Raw genomic sequence first — 11686 nt, forward strand, 5'->3', positions numbered from 1 at the left:
CTGAACCTTGGCTGTGATTAAAGGAGACCATCTCTCATATTCACACGTCGGCAGGAAAGCCAGACTTATGTAGGCGCTCACATGGACTCCTGCTTATTACCTGGAAGTGTGAGTTAGGATTTATGAATAAAAGCATTAGAAACAAAGGTAAGATCTCCTGTTTCTGATAGACTTATGAGCAGTTTTTAAACGTGATTTTAACCTCACATAAAGGCCTCTGTGCCTTCAGCTGATCCAAAATGCTGCAGCAAGAGTCCTGACAGGGACTAGAAAGAGAGAGCATATTTCTCCTGTTTTGGCTTCCTGTTAAATCCAGAACTCAAAATCCTGCTCCTCACATACAAGGTCTTAAATAATCAGGCCCCATCTTATCTTAATGACCTTGTAGTACCATATCACCCTATTAGAGTACTTCGCTCTCGCTCTGCAGGCCTACTTGTTGTTCCTAGAGTATTTAAAAGTAGAATGGGAGGCAGAGCCTTCAGTTTTCAGGCCCCTCTTCTGTGGAACCAGCTTCCAGTTTGGATTCAGGAGACAGACACTATCTCTAAAGCCAAGTTGATTGGCTGATAAGAAACCATGTGGGCCACGGGACACTTTTTAATGCCACACTTGATGCTTTCAAATCTATCGAGTAAGATCAGCTGTCCACATACTTCTGGCCGTGTGTCATCAGTGTGAATACTGTGTGTGCAGCGCGATAGAGCTCGACTCTGATGTGCTTCTGCTACTGATGGACTTGGTGTTCAGCCTTCTGATTGGTGGAGAGCTGGGACCGGCCCACCAGCTGCGCTCCAACATCCTGTCAAAGATGGAGAAGAGGTGGAAGCTAATTGGCTCACCTCAGTCACTCCGTCCACTTGCTGCCAAGGGTGTGGCTGCCAGGTAAGCCTTCACACCTGACAGGTTGAAAGCATGCTGAGCTGTCATTGGTCAAGTTTGAATGTTTCTGTCCCCTCTGCCTCAGGCCGGGAACTCTGCTGGACTTCAGGAGTCAGGATTTAGCTGAACAGCTGACTCTGCTGGATGCTGAACTCTTCACAAAGATTGAGGTACAGACCCGCCTCTCTCACGCCTGGTTCTCCAGCTGTTCTCATGAACCTGCTTGAGAACACAAAGTATTCATACCTGGTTTATGGTAAACAGGTAAATGATGCTTTGGGACACAAAGAGCCGTCTCCTCGTTGAGTTTTCCACCAGCACGTGCAGCGGTACCTCTTGGTTTGCAGTGTGGCTGCATCACGATCTGCTGCCACAGAAAAACCTTTTCTGTGTTTACATGATTTAGTCTGTTTCATCAGCCTGCCGGAGCCGGCAGGTTTGGTGCACTGGGATGACAGTTGGTTCTTCTCACCTGTCCAGCTTCCAGAGGTGTTGCTGTGGTCAAAGGAGCAGAATGAGGAGAAGAGTCCCAACCTGACAGAGTTCACTCAACACTTCAACAGCGTCTCCTTCTGGTAAAACATCAACACAACCGGCAGATACACAACTTCCTTCGTCAAAGAAACACAATCTGTGACTCCATCAGGTTATTGTTTCCATCAGAATCGTGCTGGAGAAAGAGCATCAAAAGCCCACAGACCCCTCAGAAAATGCCTTTATGATGTTATTCTTGATGTTATTCTTTTATGCCATAATCACAATCGGCTTTCTGAAACCGGCACTGTAGCAATCACAATTACTGTCTGAAGGCAAGAGAAATGCCCGACACATTTACTTTCCCAGGTGGTTCATTACGGTTTGTGCCATACTGGTTGTCATAGTTTGTTTGACCTTTATTATTCATTTGTTTTACTTTCAAGTTATGTCAGTGCAAACAGACAGGAGCAGGGACGGGACAGGCAGAGAAGGAGAAGCTTCTGAAACTAATGAACCTTCTTTTTGTGATTTCAGGGTTCGTTCCGTCATCATCCTTCAGGACAAACCTCACGACAGAGAGAGGCTGCTGCTGAAGTTCCTGAAGATCATGAAGGTCGTTAGAGTCCGCAGTAGAAAAAGTCCTTTTGTCTCTTCATTTGTATTCAAAGCTGGCCCTCCAGTCGGGGAGGACAGCAGCTACACCAGAACTTATTAGACTGACAAACTGGAATAAAAAGATTTATTTTTACAAACTCACTGCATCATTACAACATCTGTGTGTCCATTTGTGGTTCCAGACTGTGGTCTGTTGTCATGTCATCTTGTCAAACCGCACATGTTCTTTTTTCCTGCAGCACCTGAGGAAGCTCAATAACTTTAACTCGTACCTGTCAATCCTGTCAGCGCTGGACTCCGCCCCTCTGCGACGCCTGGACTGGCAGAAAAGCACCTCAGAGGTCAGACCGAGTTCATTGGGATTATTTCATCGGTTCGCCTCAGTGCATTAACAGTGTTTTATGTCTGTTTGGCTTCAGGCTCTGGAGGAGTTCAGCACCTTGATCGACAGTTCATCCTCTTTCAGAGCCTACCGAGCAGCTCTGGCTGAAGTAGAGCCTCCCTGTATACCCTACCTGTACGTAAATACCCTACCTGTTGGGCAGTAACCCTAATGTAGAACGTGTCTATGTGATCAGCCTCACAGCAGCCACATTATTGCTCAGATAAAAGGCTCCAACAGCACAAACACAGTCCAGAGGTCCAGTTCAGGATCTCCAATTGGCTGAGGTTTAGCCTGGCTGGCAGCTACAGCCACCTGTGTCACCATTCACCTGTCAGTCAAAGAGGCCACGCCCCTAACAATACAATGTAAGCAGGCGTTATGAAGGAGGAAGCTATCCACAGACCAAACAGTTTGTGTATCTGGCTGTAAACATGTTTGTTTCTGCTGTAAAGTTTTAACATTGGAGTCTATGGGGACTGCCTCACTGCTGCCTCTGCTGGACGTCAGAGGAACTGCAGCTTCATGTTTCAGGTCTATTCAATTCAATTCAATTCAATTTTATTTATATAGCGCCAAATCACAACATAAGTCGCCTCAAGGCGCTTCATAGATACAGAGAAAAAAACCCAACAATCATATGACCCCCTATGAGCAAGCACTTTGGCAACAGTGGGAAGGAAAAACTCCCTTTTAACAGGAAGAAACCTCCGGCAGAACCAGGCTCAGGGAGGGGCGGGGCCATCTGCTGTGATTGGTTGGGGTGAGAGAAGGAAGACAGGATAAAGACATGCTGTGGAAGAGAGACAGAGGTTAATAACAGATATGATTCAATGCAGAGAGGTCTGTTAACACATAGTGAGTGAGAAAGGTGACTGGAAAGGAAAAACTCAATGCATCATGGGAATCCCCGGCAGCCTAAGTCTATTGCAGCATAACTAAGGGAGGATTCAGGGTCTGAAGGCTGATGCTTTGTCTGCCGTCTCTCTCTCTCTCTCAGGGGTTTGATTCTGCAGGACTTGACTTTTGTCCACCTTGGGAATCCCGACACTTTGATGACATCACAGGGTTCAAAGGTTAACTTCTCCAAACGCTGGCAGCAGTTTAACATCCTGGACACCCTGAGGAGCTACCAGCAAGTGTCAGTTACCTACAGAGCAGTTCCTCAATCATTAGGAGTACCTCGTGGTTGTATTGTTGTATGCTGAAGCTGTTTCTCTCTGCAGGAGCTACTCTCTGCTGCCCGATGATGACATCATTTCCTTCTTTAACGACTTCAGCGATCACCTGGCTGAGGAGGCGCTGTGGGAGCTCTCTCTCAAGATCCGCCCAAAGAACACTCCTCGAGCCAATCAGAGATGAGCTTTGGTGAAGGCGCAGAGGGTCACGCAGCTAATCGGCTGCACCTGTTCTGATGCTAACATGCTGTAACACAGAGAACTGAACCGGTGCCAAACCGGGGGCCGAGGCCCGAGAGCGTGACATTACTGGCACAGACACATGCAGGGTAAAACCTGCAGACATTTTACTACCGGACCTTTGCTATTTGCAGGCAGAGGTTTCCCTCCCTCGCTCCTGTTAACAGAAACATATTCAGATTCAGGTCCGGCACCCACAGATGGATCAGAGACTTCCAGATTTTGCTGAAGGAAGAAAAACTGCATCCAAACATCCATGAAACATCACTGCTGACCTGCCAGTCAACTCACCTGCCCTTACCTGATGGTGGAAACCTCACCTCAGCACCGTGTCTTCAAGGCCACAAAAATTAGTTAATCATTAAAGCTGATCCCACCTGACCATCTCGGGAATTCCAGTGGAAAGATTCCCTGCTTAGTAGGAATGATGCAAAATTTCAGCTCCTTTTAAGGGACGAGGGTCCGATTGTTTTAGATGTTTTTCTAGCACCGTTTTCTGATCTGTATTTAAACACATCACGCTCGGTCCTTCAGGTGTCCGAGAGTAACTGTGGGTCTGTGGGTCTGGACTCTGAGGGTGACTGTGGGTCTGTGGGTCTGGACTCTGAGGGTGACTGTGGGTCTGTGGGTCTGGACTCTGAGGGTGACTGTGGGTCTACTCTGTGTCCTCTACTTTTTAATTCAGTTTTATTTATAAGGAGGCTCTGGAGGTCCCCACAGATGCACGTAAACCTGTATCAGTTCATCGACCTCAGACACACACCGTGTGGTTGAACTGAAGGCTTTGTTTCTATTGGCCACGTGAAGGTACGTTACAGCATGCAGGGTTCAAAGTTCAAGTCTGCGGCATGCGCGAGTACTCCGCTGCCGTGCTTGGTGCTTTGCTCGGCGTAGCGGTAAACCGTTATTGCGCTGCGTCCGGCCACACTTCGATGAACGCATCGAGAACAACCTTCAGTATCTTGGCACGCTGACTGGAGCAGCCAGGGATCAAACCATCATCTATGATTAGCAGATGACGTGCTCCACCTCCTGAGCTATGCCACCACCATCATGGATGATGATGAAGGAGGTGAGATCCTGTTGCTGGACTGAGGTGGAGCATGAAGGCGATCCATGAACTTGTGATGATGGTTCATGGTGTCTGAAGAACATCAGCCTGCAGCTGCATGCTGACGCGTTTGTAATGCGTGACAGTTTCAGCTGCTTTTAGAGAAGATTCAGTCGTGCTTTCTACAGACGTCCAGCTGCTACAGATCACACATCCTCCATCATCATCGTCAGTCTGAGCTCACCTGAGCTCCACATCCTCAGCAGCCAATTTACCCTCCAACACCTGAGCAGCGATGCTAAAACGTCCCGACCTTCATCCCTCAAAGTGAGAGTTTAATGTCCCACTGAGGCCAGGACACCAACCAGCCCACCTGAGTGTCAGACCACAGAGCTCTGAGGGTACAAGATGATTTCTCTAAACATACATGAATATGGAAAATCACCAGCTCACACAGTAACACTGTGGGGGTGTCACAGCTGGTCACATGATCTGTTTCCAACTCACAGCCACGGAGACGCCGTTCATCGTCCCACATCAAACACACCTGTACAGGAAACAGGAAGCATCATACAGACACACCTGTATGAATATTACACATGACTGATAAATATGTTCTTTATTTATTCTTTTTTTATTTTGCCCGTGTATATAACCAGCAGCAGCAGTGCGTCTGTTCACTTTAAATAACACAATCTTATTATAGCGCCGACCTGCCGACCATTCTCTGAATGACCAACTGATCAATGGTGAGCTGAACGAACGCCGATTAGAGCCACCGATTAATGAAACATTCATCTATAAGATGTGGTCCAGCGCTAACTTCATGGACTGTGGAGACTTTTTGTTTACATGTAATTTTGACAGAAATGAACAGTTGGCGTATTAAACAGCTGCATCAGATTCTGCTCATCATCAGCGCCTCCACAAGACGACAAAATACCGACGTGGGCAGGATCGAGAAACCCTCATTCACCTGGAAGCTGGCCCAAGAGGTCAAAGTTCACATTTCTTCACACCGCAATCGTTGCGACACCTCAGGTTCATCTGATTGACACGTGGTCGAGCAGGGGGTGGAGTCTGCAGCAGTGGCTCTCACCTCTTGGCTCAGAGAGCTGCAGGTGAGGTCGGCCGGGCGGAGGTCACTGTTGGTCCCACGCACTGGGTTCAAACCCTGTGTGGGGATCGGTCTCCTCGGGCACCGAGGCTGTCGTCTTTACGCTGTGCACACTCCACTGTCTCCTTTAAAAAGCAGTTGAAGACATTTTTATACAAACAAGCTTTTAATCTTTTCACTGTTTTCTATTATTTTATTTATATTTCTGGATTTATTGTGAAGCACTTTGTGATTTTATTCTGTGAATTGTGCTATATAAATAAATTTTGCTCACCGTATTTTCCGCACTATAAGGCGCACCAGATTATAAGGCACATTAAGACAAACAGTCAGATAACTCGACCTTTATTAAGCTCATTCACAGTAACTCTTAACACTGTTAAGCTGTAACACATTAAATATTGAAGAATACACTCACTTTTTCCTGTACATTAACTTCCACAATTCCATCAAGTTCTTCACCTCCCGTGTCTGAGTTACGGTAAACAGCTGGGCAATTTCGGCATCAAGCATGCCCGGATCGCTCTCATCATTATCTGAATCAGTCTCGTTGCTGTTACTTAGCTGTTCAGTGATTATTCCAGCCTGAAAGCTCAGACGACACTTGAAACTGATACCTTAGCCCAAGCATCCACGATCCATTGGCAGGTAGTGGCGTAACTTGCTCCGCGTGGCCTCCCTGTCTTGGTGAATGTGTGCTCGCCTTCTGTCATCCAATGCTCCCACGCAGCTCGTAATTTAACTTTGAACAACCAATGGTTGGAGTTCTTTGGTTAATCCACCCGGAATGACGGCAAGCTCCAAATTAGTTTGCTTCACTTGGGTTTTGACAGCCTCGGTGAGATGGGCGCGCATGGAGTCGTAGATCAAAAGAGACGGAGATTTGTGGAAAAAGCCACCCGGTCTCTTGACATAAACTCAGCCACTCGCTCATCTTCTCCTCGTCCATCCAGCCCTTTGAGTTAGCCTTCACGATGACGCCGGCCGGAAACTTTTCTACTTTTCTTTTGCCAAAGTCTTCCTCTTGAAAATGACCATGGGTGGTAGTTTCTGGCCATTAGCTTGGCAGCCCAGAACTACAGTGGAGGATGACTTCTCGTTCCCTGTGGTGCATATAGATACCGTACTGGTGCCTGTTTTCTCAACAGTACGGTTCACGGGGATGTCAAAGGTGAGGAGGACCTCGTCCATGCTAGTGATGTGTTCTGGCCGGATCTTCTTTCCAGTGATCTCATTCTGGCAGTAGGTGCTGAAAATGGCCAACTTTTCTTTGGCAGTTGCTGTGAGACAGTAGTTCTTGTGCGGATTGAGAGATTATGCCTTTTCATAAAACGGAAGCACCAAGAAGGTCGCCCTCGAAAGTCGTTGATCTCCATGTCACGTGCTGCTGTAGCCTTGAGTCGAACAGAGACTGTAGAGACACTTCTGCCTGCTGTTCTCTGTTCAATAACCCACTGTTCAATTTTGTCCTCTGCCATCGCGCCGTGTTCCCTCGGAAACTCCTTTTGGTCTTCTTTACTTGTTTTAGGTCATCTTCGTGCTTCCTCCACTTGCGCACCACCGACTTATTAATGCCGAATTGCCTCGCAGCTGCTCTATTTCCATTTTCTACTGCATAACTGATTGTTTAAAATCCGCTTCGTAAGCATAACACGGTAATGTTGTGTTGAAGCACAGTACGTATTACTCCATGAGGCTCCTTGCAACGGTAACCGTAATGCTCCGAGAAAGTGGCACTAAAAGGTTTTTTTGACAGATTTTTGAGCATCGTGTACCACGTAAAATCGGTTCACGGTCAGGAAGCACAAAGCAAATTTCATACATAAGGCACACCAGATTATAAGGCGCACTGTCGATTTAAGGATTTTACGTGCGCCTTATAGTACGGTAAATACGGTACTTACTAATCTTAAAAGTAGTGTCTGTCTCCTGAATCCAAACTGGAAGCTGGTTCCACAGAAGAGAGGCCTGAAAACTGAAGGCTCTGCCTGTCACGGCCCCTCCCCTCTGTGAACAGACTGCTGTGGGAGGGGCTTCAGTCGGCCTTTTATTACATCACTTCCAGGCAGAGCGACATTTGACGGTGGAGGTTTAGTGTTTTTGAGTGAACTTTAAAGAAGTCAGATTTAAGAGGAGTCAGAGACATTGGTTCATTGATTATTGACAATCGTATTATTAGTTTCATGTAAACACTGAGGACGAGCAGACTCCCCGGCTCCTGCTTCGTTTCCTGCTCTCAGCTGAGTGAGGTGGACCCTGTAGAGCAGCAGGGTCATGTGACACACCTCAGTCTGAGCACGTCCCAGAATCCCACCCCCCCGCTCACCTGTGCCGATGTCACAGCGGCTCGCGGTCTGTTTTCCCAGCATGCATCATTCACAGACACAGAACTTCAGCTGTAATGACTTCAGGTAAAACCACCTGCTGCCCCCTGCTGGCCGGAGCCTCCATTACAGTCTGCAGAGTCAGCAAAGAAAAACTGAAATAAACGTTCGGAGTCTCAAAGGCATTCAAACATGAATAAAGCCCCGCCCCCTTATGGTCACCAGGACAGTCACCGTCACCTGACCTGAAACAAAATGCAAGTACTTAAAATAAATAAGTAATGTAACTTAATTTAGAATCAGTCCTACTAACTGACAAAGTTCATCTAACATTTTCTTCTATTTCAGTTCAACTCACCATTTCTAGTATTTTCCATATTGAGTACCTGCTACTTTAAAAGCATAATTTCATTTTGTCAAGTCATCTTTGGAAGGTTTTGATTTCAGGGAAAAATTTGAACATTAAAGATATTAGTCTTTAGTGTAACTGATTCAGGTGAGAAACACAAAACAGTGAAAGTAAAATGTCTTTCATCAGTTGCTCACAGGTTGTTGCAGTGACGTCATGCACAACAGTTAACTCATTATTTTTGGTTTTGCTTCTATTTCTTTTTGAAACTTTACACAAATATTTTAAACATTTGAAAAACTAAAAACTGTGCTTTTTTTTGGAAGTCGAATTTCCCAGAGGAACCCACCCGAGGGATTAATAAAGTTCTATCTTATCTTATCTTATCTTAACTACTTGACTAAAAACAACAAATTTACTGAATTCATTCAGCTAATAAGTTAGCGCAGCCACCTGACTACGCTAGCTGACCGAGTTCACAGGTGAGGCAGACTGCTCACTTTTTAAACCACGGACAGTGTTATTTTATTTTTCCTTTTTTGACACATGCTCTCTATTGTAAGCAGACACGATGACAACGTTTTTTAAATTTAAGGGGATAGAATGAAGATTGCAAAACTGGTAAAAACTGCTGTGAGTAATTGTTAGGTAAGTGACACGAGCTGGATCAGAGAAGCTACCCTTGAGTTACACGACCTGCACGTCTGCCTAATTAGACGTTTTACAAGAACGTCTAATTAGCAGAAACCAATGTGCCGGCCTCTTCACCCACTTCACTCACAAAGATGCTGGCAGGTCAAAACTTCCCTGAGAAGAGCCAGAACTATCACGAGTTCCTCCCGTCTCCCCCTTAGTGGGTTTTTCAAATGTTGTAACATGAGTGTGAAACACACCTCTGTGGACCAACGTGAAAGGAAAATGATTGGTTCAAGTCACTCAGGTCAATGCAGCCGTTTTATAGGATGTGAGCTGGCAAGAGCAGGGCTGTGATTGGTCAACCATGTGTAGAAATTAGAGAAGTGTGAAATCACTCATAAGTTGCGTATGTGTACGTATGACATGTTCGCTTTATGTTCCATTACTGATAACTGAGTGATAATGTTTGTGATGGATTGTGAAAGTTGAATGTTTATACGTGTGTGTGTGTCTCCTGCTGCTGGGACTTCTTGATGGTTTTTACTAATAAGAAAAACAAACATAATAATACATTTTATTTGAAAGCGCCCAGAACACTCAAGGACACTGTACAAGGTAGAATAATAAAAGGAACATAAACGCAAACAGTTTACACAATCATAAAAGCATAAGACATAAAACAAATGTAAAATAGCAGAGTGGAGAGGTTATGTGGGATAAGCTGTTTTGAACAAGTGAGTTTTGAATTGGGACTTAAAGAGAGAGAAGGAAGAGATATTTCTTAAATCAGGAGGTCGGGAATTCCAGAGTCGAGGAGCAGCTGAAAGCTCCCCATGGTGGCAAGACGGAGGGGACATAGAGAGAAAGGGAAGAAGTAGATCTGAGACACCGAGATGGGGCGGTGATCTGAACCAGGTCAGAGAGATATGGAGGAGACAGATGATGAACAGCCTTAAATGTGTACAAGAGTATTTTGAAATTGATGCCATATTTGACTGGAAGCCAATGAAGCTGCTGCAGGACAGGAGTGATGTGGTGGACAGAAGGGGTCCTGGAGATGATACGGGCAGCAGAGTTCTGGACGCGTTGGAGCTTGTGGATGGATGTTTGAGTAAGACCAAAAAGAAGTGAATTACAATAATCAATCCAGGAAGTAACAAGGCTGTGGACAAGAATGGCAGCAGCATGTGGGGTGAGGAAAGGACGGAGACGATTAATGTTGCGCAATTAAAAATATGCAAACCGAGTAATATTATTAATGTGTGAATTGAAAGATAGAGTGCTGTCGAGGATGACACCCAAGCTTTTCACAGAGGAAGAAACAAAGACCGGCGAGTTATTGATAGTAACAGAGAAACTGTTGGTTCTGGATAATGTAGATTTAGTGCCGACCAAGAGGAGCTCGGATTTGTTACTGTTGAGTTTGAGAAAATAAGAAGAGAACCTGTGCTTGTCCTGCTAGACCTCAGTGCAGCGTTCGATACTGTCGACCATAATATCCTATTAGAGCGATTAGAACATGCTGTAGGTATTACAGGTACTGCACTGCAGTGGTTTGTATCATATCTATCTAATAGACTCCAGTTTGTGCATGTAAATGGAGAGTCCTCTTCACACACTGAGGTTAATTATGGAGTTCCACAGGGTTCAGTGCTAGGACCAATTCTGTTTACATTATACATGCTTCCCTTAGGCAGCATCATTAGAAGACATAGCATACATTTACACTGCTATGCAGATGACACCCAGCTCTATCTGTCCATGAAGCCAGATAACACACACCAATGAGTTAAACTGCAGGAATGTCTTAAAGACATAAAGACCTGGATGGCCGCTAACTTTCTGCTTCTTAATTCAGATCAAACTGAGGTTATTGTACTCGGCCCTGAAAATCTTAGAAATATGGTATCTAACCAGATTCTTACTCTGGATGGCATTACCTTGGCTTCCAGTAACTCTGTGAGGAACCTTGGAGTCATTTTTGACCAGGACATGTCCTTCAATGCACATATTAAACAAATATGTAAGACTGCGTTCTTCCATTTGTGCAACATCTCTAAAGTTAGAAACATCCTGTCTCAGAGTGACGCTGAAAAACTAGTTCATGCATTTATTACTTCCAGGCTGGACGACTGTAATTCATTATTATCAGGAAGTCCTAAAAACTCCCTGAAAAGCCTTCAGCTAATCCAAAATGCTGCAGCAAGAGTCCTGACAGGGACTAGAAAGAGAGAGCAGATTTCTCCTGTTTTGGCTTCCTGTTAAATCCAGAATTCAAAATCCTGCTCCTCACATACAAGGTCTTAAATAATCAGGCCCATCTTATCTTAATGACCTTGTAGTACCATATCACCCTATTAGAGCACTTCGCTCTCGCTCTGCAGGCCTACTTGTTGTTCCTAGAGTATTTAAAAGTAGAATGGGAGGCAGAGCCT

General features: G+C 45.3%; 1 protein-coding gene across 1 annotated transcript in view; it reads left to right on the forward strand.

The window, feature by feature from the left end:
• The window catches only part of LOC309718706 (rap guanine nucleotide exchange factor 1-like), a 26347-nt gene extending 19992 nt beyond the window's left edge, over positions 1-6355 (forward strand). The window contains exons 16-23 of the mRNA XM_082554199.1: positions 697-885; positions 968-1052; positions 1363-1457; positions 1894-1972; positions 2214-2315; positions 2394-2491; positions 3357-3497; positions 3583-6355. Of these exons, the coding sequence (XP_082410325.1) occupies positions 697-885; positions 968-1052; positions 1363-1457; positions 1894-1972; positions 2214-2315; positions 2394-2491; positions 3357-3497; positions 3583-3718 (925 nt within the window). The 3' untranslated portion in view covers positions 3719-6355. The remainder of the gene's footprint in view (positions 1-696; positions 886-967; positions 1053-1362; positions 1458-1893; positions 1973-2213; positions 2316-2393; positions 2492-3356; positions 3498-3582) is intronic.
• The last annotated feature ends 5331 nt before the right edge of the window (positions 6356-11686 follow it).

The sequence above is a fragment of the Aulonocara stuartgranti genome, assembly GCF_965226115.1.
Source record: "Aulonocara stuartgranti genome assembly, chromosome: 12".
Lineage (NCBI taxonomy): Eukaryota > Metazoa > Chordata > Actinopteri > Cichliformes > Cichlidae > Aulonocara > Aulonocara stuartgranti.